The following is a 14,215-nucleotide window of genomic DNA, read 5'->3' on the forward strand; positions in this document are numbered from 1 at the left end:
CTCTCCCTTCTCCCTCCTCCTCCCCTGATTACTAGTATCTATACTTTAATGTTTTTTTGAGATAGAGTCTCACTTTGTCACCCTGGGTAGAGTGCCATGGCATCATAGCTCACAGCAACCCCAAACTCTTGGGCTCAAGAGATCCTCTTGCTTCCTCCTCCCAAATTAGCTGGGACTGTAGGCACCCACCATAATGCCCAGCTAATTTTAGAGATGGTGTCTCGTTCTTGCTTAGGCTTGCCTCCCACTCTTGAGCTCAAGAAGTCCACCTGCCTCAGCCGCCCAGAATGTTAGGATTACAGATGTGAGCCACTGCACCCAGGTATTTTTAAAAATTTTTTTGTAGAGAAAAGGTCTTGCTTTGTTGCTCAGGCTCGTTGTGAATTCTTGGCCTCAGGTAATCCTCCTGCCTCAGCCTCCCAAAATGCTGACATTACAGCCATGAGCCACTGTGCCCAGCTAGAATAGCTGTTATTTTTAGACCAGCTTTTGTCTAGTAGATTGACTAGACAGTATGTAAGTTAATTTTTTTCTATTCTCATCTATACTCACCCTATACTAGTTTTCTAGTTAGTTAGAAAATCTATACTTAAGTTTTCAGTTTAGCTAATTATATTTGGTTACAATTAAATGTTTTAAGTTTTATATATATAAGTAAGTGTGATTTTTAAAAATACTCCAGAGTATAGTTTTTTAAAAAATATGATTAAAGGGTGGTGCCTGTGGCTCAAAGGAGTAGGGTACTAGCCCCATATGCCGGAGGTGGCAGATTCAAACCCAGCCCTGGCCAAAAAACCATACACACACGCACACACACACACACATATATATGATTAAATATCTATGCCTTTTCCCTAGAAATTGGACATACATATTATTTTTAATTATTTTTTCTAAGGGTTCAAGGACATCCCAGAACCGCAGGTTAAGATCCCTGGGTATAATGTTTTTCCCTATTAGGGTTAAAAATGGTGAGTTTGACTTAGAGCTTCCTAGGGGAAGCAGTATAGAGTAGTGGTTTCTGGATTCAGATTACCGGGTTTTGAAACCTGGCTTTTCTAGCTGTGTAACCTGAGTCAAGTGATCTGTAATCTCCCTACTTTAGGTTTTTTAATTTGAAAAATGGAGTTATAATACCTACTTCATAGTGTTGGTTGGGAGCAATTGACATGATGCATGTAGCTTTTTGCTTGTCACATAGTACTGAGTAAATTTTTTTTGAGACAGAATCTTGTTATGTCGCCCTCAGTAGAGTGCTGTGGCATCACAGCTCACAGCAACCTCAAACTCCTGGGCTTAAGTGATTCTCTTGCCTCAGCCTCCCAAGTAAGCTGGGGTTGCAGGTGCCTGCTACAACGCCTATCTTTTTGTTGCAGTTGTCGTTGTTTAGCAGGCCTGGGCAGGGCTTGAACCTGCTAGCTTTGATGTATGTGGCTGGTGTCCTCACTGAGCTATGGGTGCCTGAGTAAATTGAGTAAATTTACTGAGTAAATTTTTATTAAAAATAAAGAGAAGGAGTCAAAGCTGAAGTAATGTTTCTCAGCCCCTACCCCTACCTGCATGACAGTATTATCAATGTGTAAGTGTGGAGTTTTTGTAAAGTACCTATGTGGAGCCACTTCCTCTGTTTTCTCCATTGGATCCTTCCCTACCCCTGATATTCAAAATCAGTACATCTGGGTGTGGCCAAGACATTTACATATTTTTTAAGTTACATAGGTGATTTAGGGATTTTTTTGCAAGACAAGACAAGGTCTTACTCTGTTACCCAGTCTGGAGTGCAATGGCCCATTCAAAACTCTCTGTAACCTTGAACTCACTGGTGATTCTGTGTGCGCCACTGGTATTGAAAACTGCTAATTCAAAGCTATCCTAAGAATGGGCTGTCTTTCATAGTTTTAAGCTCACACTGGCTCACACCAATAGTCCCTATACTTTGGGAGGCTTAAGTGGGAGAATGGCTTGAAGCCAGGAGTTCAAGATCAGCCTTGATAACATAGTGAGACTTTGTCTCTCATTAGGGTGACCAGACGTCCCGCTTTTGCCGGGACAGTCCCACTTTTCAACAATTTGTCCTGTGTCCCGCGGCTTTTTAAAAAAGTCCCGATTTTTGGAAAGAATGCACGAACAGGCAGGAGAACAAGAAGGGAATATATGGTTTTCGGCTGCCATGTGGCTATTTCACCAGAATGAGTTTTATATTATTTTTGTTAATTTTATAATGTTAAACTGTAATAACAACAAATAATTGCTGAGAAGTGATTATCGAGAACTGCTTATCAAAGTTTGCATTATTATCAGGCCCTGCCCTGCCCCACCCTCCGCTCCGCCCCGCTCTGCCCTCCCCCCCCCATGTTGTCCCGCCTTACCGATGTTAGAATCTGGTCACCCTATCTCTAATGAAAGAAAAAAGATTGGGCGGTGCCTGTGGCTCAGTGAGTAGGGTGACAGGGTGATGGGTTTGATCCTGGCCCTGGCCAAACTACAACAAAAAAATAGTCGAGCATTGTGGTGGGCGCCTGTAGTCTCAGCTACTTGGGAGACTGAGGCAAGAGAATGACCTAAGCCTAGGAGTTGGAGGTTGCTGTGAACTGTGACATTACAGCACTCTACTGAAGGCAATAAAGTGAGACTCAGTCTCTAAAAAAAAGAAAAAAGTTTAGTTTTTTAATTGGCTGGATATAGCAGTATGTACTTGCAGTCCCAGCTACTTGTGAAGCTGAGGTGGAAGGATCCCTTGAGCTCCGGAGTTTGAGGATGTAATGAGCTATGATCACACCACTGTACTCCAGCCTATGGGACAGAATGAGACCGGTTTGTAAAAAAGCAAGAGAGAAAGCTTAAAATTCTAAGTTTTCTAAAACTTACACAGTAATTAAACAATTTCATGTGGTGCTCATTTCAATCTGCTTTCAATTGAATTAAGGTTTTTCTCATTCTTGATTTTTCTTTGAATCTTTTCCTCTGGCAGAGAAAGTTACTTAACTGACCGGTATCACGTATTTCAAACAGTTCAGTTGGAGGCTTTCACTAGAACTGAATATGACAGTGAATCAATGACACCTAATTCTTCCAAGATATTTTTCTGAGACTGACTTTAAAGATAATCAGTATTAGTTTATAAGCTATTTTATTTATTAATTAATTTATTTTGCAATTTTTGGCTGGGGCTGGGTTTGAACCCGCCACCTCCAGCATATGGGGCCGGCACCCTACTCCTTTGAGCCACAGGTGCCACCCCAGCTATTTTATTTTTTTAAGGACACTATTAAAATTTGCTTTAATACTTCTTTGGTGAAAATTACCACACTTTTAGTGGATGATAAGAAACATTTTTACAGTAGTAGTAGGCTATTATTTTTAATATCTATTATGCCATGAATTCATAGGGAAAAGGTTCCAGTAGCTCAGGGAGGCACCTTGCCATTGAATGTGACAAAGCATTGCGTGACTATTATGCTATGAATTCCTGGGGAATAGGTTCCAGTACCTTATGTCACTGTTTACATGGGGTCTGTTGTTTATCCTGTGTGCTATGCTATACACCTATTATGCCATGAATTCATGGGGAATAGATGGGTTCCAGCACCTAATATCACAGTACCATTGGTTCTCCTGTGTGCTGTGCTATATGCCTATTATGCCATGAATTCATAGGGAATGGGTTCCAGGAGCTCAAGCTCCTTTCCATTGGTTCCCACAAAGTGTACTTCTCTGGGTAGAGCAGGCTTGTACTCCATTTGAACCAGGTACCTTTCTCTTTGGCTTCCTTATTTTTCTTTCTTTCTTTTTTTTTCTTTTTTTTTGAGACAGAGTCTCAAGCTGTCACCCTGGGTAGAGTACTATAGCATCACAGCTCACAGCAACCCCCAACTCTTGGGCTTAAGCGATTCTCTTGCCTCAGCCTCCCAAGTAGCTGAGAATACAGGCGCCCGCCACAACACCCGGCTATTTTTTGGTTATAGTTGTCATTGTTGTTTGGCGTGCCCAGGCTAGATTTGAACCTGCCAGCTCTGGTGTATGTGGCTGGTGCCCTAGCTGCTTGAGCTACAGGTGCCAAGCCAGGCTTCCTTATTTTTCTGAACATTTTCCTTCACACGGTTCAGGAAGCTTTCTCAGCTCTTAGACACTTAATATGCTCAATATGAACATAAATCCTCTTGGCAAGAATCTTGCCCTTAACTTGTTTGTTTACAACAATGCCAACAGCATGCTGGGTAACATTGTAGACTCTTCCAGTTTTGCTATGGTGACATCTATGTGGCATGCCTTTTTGAACAGTACCCATTTCCCTGATGTCTACAATATCACCTTTCTTGTAGATTTGCTTATATGTGGCCAAAAGAACAACTCCATGTTTGTTTTTTTTTTGAGACAGTCTCACTATGTCGCCCTCGGTAGAGTCCGTGGCATCAGAGCTCGCAGCAACCTTAAACTCTTGGGCTTAAGCAATTCTCTTGCCTCAGCTTCCCAAGTAGCAGGGACTACAAGCGTCCGCCACACATCCAGCTATTTTTTTGTTGCAGTTGTCATTGTTTAGCTGGCCTGGGCCGGGCTTGAACATGCCAGCTTCAGTGTATGTGGCTGGCACTGTAACCACTGTGCTACGGGCACGGAGCCAACTCCATGTTTTCTAAAAGGCGTAGAGAACAAGTATTAGGTACTTCTCCTCTTTCCCTTTGTGTTTGTCATTTTGGTGACTTACTGGATGATGGTCTCTCTGGCCCAAAGGAAGGCTATAAGCCATTTTAGGCCAAGTCTGATCCTAGGGAAGTCTAGGATTTTTTTTTTTTTTTCAGTTTTTTTTTGACCGGGGCTGGGTTTGAACCCGCCACCTCTGGCATATGGGGCCAGCGCCCTACTCCTTTGAGCCACAGGTGCCACACAGAAGTCTAGGTTTTTAAAATTATAATTTGCCAGTATTTTTAAACAACCTGAGGACCGTGTAACAAGCAGCATCTCTTTTTTTCATGTATGTATAAAAAAAAATTTTAATCTTTGTCCTTTACGACTATAAAGATTATATATGATTTGGAAATGAGACCATACCCAAGAAGAGTCATTCATTCTGTGCCTTCTTTTACCTGGTTGCTCAGAAATATGTTATCAGCTATGATTGTTGTTGCTTGTCACCTCACATTATTTTTATCCATGTATTTACCATAGTCCACTTTCCCTTCCACATCAATTCAAGAACTCTTTTTCACATCTTGATATGTCATATCTGAGGCGTAGCTAACACAAAGATATTCTGTACCATGGTGTCCTTTGACACCCGTTTGGTATACTTCACTGTTCCCTGGTTGCCATAGGTAGCATGTTTACTGCTACAGAAAAGATTGTGGATCTTTCAAGAATCAAGGTACTAGTTACTTCAGATTCATATCTTACAAACTGGTGAAGTACCTATAATATAGGTTTATGAAATGTGGCTTCTGTTTTCTTACAATCTAATTTTTAGATTTTTCCTAATAGTCTAGGCTAGCCTTCTAGCTAGTAGATCACCATTTCTTGTGAGAGGGAAGAGTAGGTTTTCTTTACAGTATCTGAATGGATATGTTTTTATTTTCTGACAGCCTATTACTAGCTCTCCACCCAAATGGATGGCTGAGATAGAACGTGATGATATCGACATGTTAAAAGGTAAGTGATACTGGTGACCTCTAACTTTTACCTAGATATTTATGTTCTTCCACAAATTGTCTTCCCAATTTTTCTCTTACTGTTATTCCAAGTTTTCTTGGCTTTTAACTGCCTACTTAACCAACTCTATTTTAGTTTTTTTGTGTCTGGAATGCCTTTCTCTACTTTTTCCAAGTGTAGAAATCTTACCAATTTGAGAGTCAAGTTACAATGAATCTGCTGCTGCTAAATTCTTATTAATTTTGTATAAGCTAACAATTAATTAATTTTTTCATAGCTAACAAAAGCTCTAACATAAACTTTCTTATTTGATTCTCATGAAGATCTTGTCAATTAGGGCTCAGTGCCCATAGCACAGTGGTTACAGGCCAGCTACATACACCGAGGTTAGCAGATTCGAACCTGGACTAGGCCAACTAATCAGCAATGACAACTGCAACAAAAAATAGCCAGGCATTGTGGTAGGTGCCAGTAGTCCGAACTACTTGGGAGGCTGAGGCAAGAGAATCGCTTAAGCCCCAAGATTTGAGGTTGCTGTGAGCTGTGACACCACAGCACTCTAACAAGAGTGACACAAGTGAGGCTCTATCTAAAAAAAAAAAGATCTTGTCAGTTCAATATGTTGATACCTAAGGTTTAGAAGTTAACTTAATCAAGATATGTTAGAATTGAAAATCTTAACTCTGAGCAAGGTCCAGTGGCTCATCATGCCTGTAATCCTAGCACTGTAGAAGGCTGAGGCAGGTGGATTGGTTGAGCTCAGGAGTTCAAGAACAGCCTGAGCAAGAACGAGACTCTCTAAAAAAATAGCCAGGTATTTTGGTGGGCACCTGTAGTCCCAGCTACTTGGGAGGTTGAGGCAAGAGGATTGCTTGAGCATGAGACTCTGTCTCAAAAAAAAAATCTTAACTGTGATCTTTTAAGTCTAGTCTCTTTCCACTATAACACAAGTGCCTTATTTATGTAGGATTTGCTGCCATATATTGTAGTCAGTACTATTTATGGCAATGCCTTAGGGGGTTAAGACCAGTTTTTTATTTCTTTCAATCCCATCAATTTCTTCCATGAAGAATACAGTAAGTAGTGAATATTGTTGTTTGATAAATGCTTTGGAACTCAATTACAAAGTAGAAATTCAAATTAAAAAACATTAATTTTCCATGATTTTGCTCTATTTATTTTATCATCTTTCTGGTGATAAGATTCATGATGGGTGCAAAGTAATAGACAGAAATTAAGGTAAAAACCTAGGATTCTTGAGCTATTTAAGCAGCTGAACAGATCAGGAAAGTGCACTTATGCAGAGTATAGGTAATGACTGCAGCATGATAAATGGAAGAAAAAAACACCTTTATTTGATTTTAGAAGTAATTCATTGTTCTGCATGAAATGTTTAAATGCAGATTCCCTCCTCTAATCATGGAAAAATTAAGTCTCAAGGGCATCTCAGGTTCACTGTTCTAATTTCTAAACAGACATTTATATAATATCCTATCAGCATGTATTTCCTAAGGAAACCTTATATTTTTAGTGAAGGATCATAGCATTTTGTTTATGCTAACTGACCTGTGCCTTAAACCTACAAGGAATTGGGTATAAAAATTAGTTATCAAATCTGGTATTTTTTTGCTTCCTTACAATTGGGTACTACTTAAGTGGAAATCTAAGAAAGTATTTTAAGTATACTTTAAGTTGGTAAACTTAAAAATTTTTACAACTACTTGATTTGAAGAGAAAGTTTATATTTGGTGTTTTCTAAACTTAAGGAATTGAGGAACAATAAGTGTTTTGTGGATATTTTATTGTTAACAGAAATAATGGGTCCTCTGCTGTGTACTGAGGTTTAAAAAAAAAAAGAATGGGGACTTAAAAATGACAATGGAGACAATGTCCAGTTTGCAAAATAGAAATCCTCTGCAAGGCTCTCTAAAATCACAAAGTTTCATATTTTAATGGTGTATTCATTTTGTGTGATAGGCAAAATGACTGTTATATAAAGATCCTTAGGATAAAACACTTAACTTGTTATTTTTTGCTAGCTCTTTTCTCACCGAATGGATAAGCTCATCTGAGGTATTTTGCAGTAATGGAAAATTTCTCTCTGTGTGTGTGTTTTGGATTGGGACAGAAGAGATAAGGATTCATTTTCTACTTATTCACTAGGAATTAAGATTGGAAACTTAATGTAACAAGGATTCTGAACCCAAATGAGTTGTTACTAGAGAATAGTGGAAAGAAATGGTATTGAAATAAAATGATTCTATTTCAGAACTGGGGAGCCTCACCACAGCTAATTTGATGGAGAAGGTACGAGGCCTACAGAACCTGGCCTATCAGCTGGGGCTGGATGAGTGTGAGTACCCAGATCATATTTATTCAGGGTTAGTGGTACATGCTGTGTATTCCATAATGAGTTCTGGTTATAATTCAGAAAGTATCTTTAGGAAAAAGATAAGTGTTCTGAAGGTAAGAAGTCAATGTGATCAAAACTGTGCGTTTTATGATAAGGCATGCTGAAATAATTACTGAGTTTACTAGGTAACAAATTATTTTTCTCCATGGAGTAAAAGTACATTGCAGCCCTTTCAGTTTTAAGCAATAGAATGTCAGCTCAAACTAGATTAAGCAGAGGGGAAATTTTGTTAGTTCACATAAATTATAAGTCCAGGGGTGGAAGTAGTTTTGAGGTTATCTAGATCCATGCATGACTCTTAATGATGTCATTGGGCTATACTGTTGAGTTTTGTTGTGGTGGTTGTTGATTTTAATATAAGTAGAGAATTTATTTCTGCCAGGCTTGAAGATTGCAACCCAGGACCATAGATTCAAGTTGCTCTGAATACACACTCCTGGGTGCTGTTGTTGTTGCTTTGTTTTGCATCTCAGGGTTTTGCTGCACTCACGCATTAGTTTTCTATTCTTTGCTGCTACAGATGGCTTTTTCATACCACTGGGGAAGGTGGCCAGAAGGAGCTACAGTTAATGTGTTTTTAAAGGAAGAAAGAGTATCTTTTCTGAACATTCCAAAAGAAAGAAAGTCCTTGGGGAAGATTCTGACTATTCTATCTTGGCTTACATACCCATTCCTGAACCAGTCATTTGGCCAGGTAGCATGAAGCACTCTGATGGACTGGGCCTGGGACTTGAGTGCAAATGAAGATTAGAGGGGTTGCTTATGAAATAGAAAGGAAGGATTGGTTCCCCAAAGGAAGGGATATATGATACACCAAGAACATATTTTCTATCATGAATAATACATTAAAATTTCTTATGTATACCTGTCCTTCATTCTATTTAGTTTAAATTATTTCTTTATAAATTGTGTCCCTTATTATGGCATTCATTAGAAAACTGGAAAAGAGGCTCAGCGCCTGTGGCTCAAGCGGCTAAGGCGCCAGCCACATACACCTATGGTGGCAGGTTCGAATCCAGCCTGGGTCCGCCAAACAACAATGATGGCTGCAACCAAAAAAAATAGCCGGGCATTGAGGCGGGCTCCTGTGGTCCCAGCTACTTGGGAGGCGGAGGCAGGAGACTCGCTTGAGCCCAGGAGCTGGAGGTTGCTGTGAGCTGTGATGCCATGGCACTCTACCCAGGGTGACAGCTCGAGGCTCTGTCTCAAAAAAAAAAAAAAAAAGAAAAGAAAACTGGAAAAGAAGTTGTAGAAGTTCTCACTTTATAATTTAAGGAAGAGATATTCAACATAAATATAGTGGCTAGATCCTTGTTTTCAAGGGTAACTCCTGAATCCAGAATTTGAGAATACTTCTGTAATTTATGACTGTCACCCTGGCTAGAGTGCTGTGGTATCATAACTCGAAGCAGCCTCCAACTTGGGCTCAATCCATCCTCTTGCCTTAGTTTTTCTATTTTTAGTAGAGATGGGGGCTTGCTTTTGCTCAGGTTGGTCTCCAACTTGTCAGCTCAAGCAATCCACCTACCCCGGCCTCCCAGAGTGCTGGGATTACAGGTGCGAGCCACTGCACGTGCCCTTTTCTTTTCTTTTCTTTTCTTTTCTTTTCTTTTCTTTTCAGATAGGGTCTCACACTGTTGCCTTGGCTAGAGTGCATGGTATCATCATAACTCACTTCAACCTCAAACTTCTGGTCTTTCTTATGCCCTAAATCTCCCTCACAGTTAATTCTGATCCTATGTTGGACCTTGTCCAACCTGTTCTGCTCTGATGTTGACACTTTTTTTTGTTGTGTTTTTGCCTGTGTAATTCAGAAAATGATTATGTGTTTTCTCACATTCCCAATTATGGCAAGACAACAACAGAAACCCTTATTCATCCTGGTTTGCCATTTACATCTCAAATAGTGATCATTTCGCACAAATTTTGCAAGTACATACAAGTGGTTCAGACTGTCACATCTATACTGACAGGTTCTACACAAGCCCTCAACTTGCTTGGGAATTGCATAAAATGAAAGTACATATACACGAAGAGTTATGGCTTCTAGGAAGGATTTTCAAAGTGATCTGAAAAAAGAAGAAACTTCAGGAATATGAATTATATGCCAATCAATGTGATATGAAAATGATGTGCCTCTCATTCCATGACAAGAGGTTAGTGACATTGCTGAGTATAATTTTTCGCCCTCAAACAAAGATGATCACTGGTATAGGAAGGAACAGCTTGTTCACTTTGAAATAACCCACAGTTATTTTAGAATACACGAAATTTATTGGAAGAGTGGACAGAGCTGATCAGTACTGTGGACATTAATGGGGTTTACAAAGAGGTCCTATAAATGGTAAAAAATTTTACCCTTCTGGCTGATGTAGTTGCAGTTGTGAACAGGTACATCCTTTACTTCTTAGATGAGGATAGTGGAGAAAAAGTGCAGATACACCTTTCTTATAGGAGAAATCACATCACTCAGCTTGTGAGCAATGTGAGGAACAGAAGAAGAAAGAGGGGAAGACCATCCTCTTCTGTCACTGAGGAAAGGCTAAATGAGAAGATGCATTTTATAATGAAAAAGAAATCAAAGGATTACATGATTTGCAACAAAAGAAATGAGAAAGAAAGAAGCCATTTTCTACTGGGAGACATGCAGGAAGAAGCCTGGAATTCATCCTGGAGATTGCTTCAGCAAGTATCACACTCAAAAAAATTATAAACAGAAATAAACAAACCCTCTCATTATTTTATTTAACCTAAAATAGATAATAAAATCATCAGATGAATTTATATATATTTTTTCCTTTAAAAACTATAGGATAATTACAAGTAATCCACCAACCTCTTTCCAGCCCAAAATGAATAAGAGCTGGGGAGTATACAGGTGGCAGAAAAATTGGATTGGAAAGGAGCCAGCACTACAGGCGTAAGCCACTGCCCCGGCCTTAAACATTTACCTGTCATAGTTCCACCTACATTTTATTAATATGTCCTGTTTTTGTGTATTAAATCTAGTCATTTGTTTTATAGATTTTCCAAATTATATATTTTGTTGATTACATCTCTGTAGTTGTGTTTAACTTGTTCATCTGTCCCTTTTTATTTCCTGATAGTTAGATCTGGAAGCTTGCACAGATACAGGCTTTATTATTTTTCACAATATTTCATAGTTGGTGTTGTGTATATCCATCAAAGGGGACGTTTTGTCTGGCCATTTCTTTGTGTTATTAAAGTTAATAGTTGATAAAGGTATTGTTAGTCTGATCTGTTTATTTTAAGATTCTTCATCAGTCCTATTCCCAGGGTGGCAGCTTTTGATCCCTGTCTAGATCTACTATTTTATTATAGATTGTAAGATGATGATTTTCTAATTCTGTCCTTCCTTCTTATTGGCTAGAATATTTTTATAATGGACTTTATCTTATCAACTATTTGGTTATTTCGAAAGCTTTCCTCCTGGAATAAAAGATAAATGATTCTTTTTCTTTATTGGTTTTCAGAATAAGGAGTCAGTTCCTTAACCATCATTAAAGCCTATTTTGATGGCTTTCCACAGAATTGAAAACTTCATGTGTTTTTTTTTAATCCATACAATTAAAGCCATTATTACTGTTGGATGATTGTATTTTTAAAAACAAAAGACTTTGAGAGGCAGGGATTTGAAGTCAAATAACTCAGCTACCTTCGCTGAACCAAATGTGTTTCTCCTGTAGTCCCATGAGCACAGCTGAGATATTTCAAAGTTATTTAATAGTTCAAAATTCAGCCTTTCAGCTCTGTAGTAGTGTTTGGGGACTGAGTGCCTTTTTGCAGGACCAAAACAAATTTAGCTGACATAAAATAGTTTTTAAATTTAGAATTGGAAATAATTACATTGATTGTATATTAAACTTCTTGGATACAGTCTCTTTGTTTTGTTGTGTATTATATATTTGCATAAAAATAAGATTTTTTTTTGGCTTTATAGATTATTCATCTACTCTAGGGGTTGGCTTTTACTTGACACCCTAATCTGGTGTTTGGATGTCTCAATCCTCTTTCCTGCATTAATTGAGAAGATGACATGGATGAAAAATAACCAGTAGGAACTGATGAATCCCCAAGGACTAGTGATACTGTTTTCATGCAAATATCTGTTGCTGATAAAGATGATGGAAAGAAAAAAAATGCAAAAAATATTTGTCCTTAAAACATGATTGTTTGTCATTTCCCAAGAGCATTGTTAAATGTTAATGTAGAAATCTTAGGAATTCTCTAGGGCTGATAGTAACTAGATTGTATCTTTTGGAAGATGAACCAGTACCCTTTTATTTGCTATGTGTTTATGCCACAGATAACCTTTTGGGTGTGCAAATTTTGGAATCCTATAACTTTTCTTGTGGGCATTTTTTTTTTTTTTTTTTTGGGGGTTGTTTTTGAGATAGGGTCTTATTCTGTCGCTCAGGCTGGAGTGCGGTGGTACAGTCATAACTCACTGTGACTTTAGACTCCTGGGCTCAGGAATTCCTCCTGCCTTAGCCTCCCCAGTAGCTAGAACTGCAGCCGTGTGCCACTGTGCCTGGCTAATGCATTGACTTTTCATATAGGCATTTATAGCCTCCCAGATGATCAGAGCCCCTTGGCTTTATTTAGGCAGTTAATTTATATGAAATTCCTTTGATATACATAGAAAGATGAAAAATTATAAAACTGTTAACATATGACGAATTCCATTTCTATTTCAATCTGGGTTCAGAGTCCTTCCTCTTTTACTAGAACTGTATTGCAGTCACTTTTTGTATCATTGCCTCTCACCTACCCCATTGCTGTCCATCCTATTTACTACTGCCTGATTGATTTTTCTAAAGTACCATTTACTCTGTTTGTTCTTTGCTCATAAGTCATTGGGAGTACTTTATCACTCATAGGGTAAAATTCAGACTTCTTAGCATGGTATTCAAAATCTTCTATGTTCTGGCTTCAGCCTTATCTGTAGACTTGATACTGACTTCTGTCCTACCAGGATACCATGCACTATCCCCATTTGAAACATTCATTCTTTCTGGAACACTTTCCCATTGTCTTAGTTCTGTTCATGTTATTTCTCAGTCAGCCTTTCTTTTTCATCCCTGGTAAAGAAAGTGAACGTTTTCTCCTGGCCTCCCAAATTGTTTGAGAGCAGTTTGTTTGCTTATAAGGTGACCAGATTTTAACATTGGTAAAGCGAGACAGCATTGACGGGACGGGGGGCTATTGGCTGAGCTGTTTATCATTAGGCACCCTCTGGGGTGGGGGGAGCTACTTGGCTACTTGTTTGTTCCAGACAGTTCGGCTCCTTTTGAGATAATTGTCCTTGCCCAGAAGCGAGGGAGGGAGCCAGTATCTGTTACTGATTCCACCTGGACTACCTTGCCAGGAAGGGGAGTAGGGAGTTTACATTAGCCTTTTCATTTCCAAATGAAGTTACATTAACCTCTTCATTCCCAAATGGAGTTACATTAACTTTTTCAGCAGCCATATATTCCCTTCCCATTCTCCCACTGTGCCCTAGCTTGTCCTGCATTCTTTCCAGACTTTTTAAAAACGCCACAGGATACGAGACAAATTGTTTAAAAGCAGGATGTCTGGTCACCTTACTTATAAGGCACTTTTACCATTTTTCTTCAATATTTTTAGTACATGTCTTACCCTTAGGTCAATTATAATTTTTTTAAGGTTAAGAACTTTTCTTTTTGAGACAGAGTCTTATTATGTCACCCTCCATTGAGTGCCACACACAGCTCACAGCAACCTCAAACTCTTGGGCTTAAGCCAGCAGATCTCAATCTTCTTAATGCCCCCGCCCTTTGATAAAGTTCCTATGGGTCGCAACCCACAGGTTAAGAACCGTTGGAGTGATTCTCTTGCCTCACAACACCCATCTATTTTTTGTTGCAGTTGTCATTGTTGTTTTAGCTTGACCAGACTGGTTTCCAACCCACCAGCCTCAGTGTATGTGGCTGGCGCCGTAACCACTGTGCTGTGGGAGCCTAGCCAAGGTTAAGAAATTTTTAGATTAGCTCGGCACTTGTGGCTCAAGTGGCTAAGGCGCCAGCCACATACACCTAAAATGGCGGGTTCGAATCCAGCCCGGGCCCACCAAATAACAATGATGGCTGCAACCAAAAAATAGCCGGGCATTGTGGC

The 14,215-nt window shown here is 39.2% G+C and overlaps 1 protein-coding gene across 1 annotated transcript in view; it reads left to right on the forward strand.

Moving 5' to 3' along the window:
- Window positions 1–14,215, forward strand: part of LIN52 (lin-52 DREAM MuvB core complex component) — a 119,048-nt gene that overhangs the window by 9,799 nt on the left and 95,034 nt on the right. Inside the window, exons 4-5 of the mRNA XM_012803425.2 lie at window positions 5,577–5,643; window positions 7,913–7,996. Coding sequence (XP_012658879.1) covers window positions 5,577–5,643; window positions 7,913–7,996 — 151 coding nt within the window. The remainder of the gene's footprint in view (window positions 1–5,576; window positions 5,644–7,912; window positions 7,997–14,215) is intronic.

Source organism: Otolemur garnettii, unplaced genomic scaffold, assembly GCF_000181295.1.
Source record: "Otolemur garnettii isolate 467f Iridium unplaced genomic scaffold, OtoGar3 scaffold00020, whole genome shotgun sequence".
NCBI classification, from domain to species: domain Eukaryota; kingdom Metazoa; phylum Chordata; class Mammalia; order Primates; family Galagidae; genus Otolemur; species Otolemur garnettii.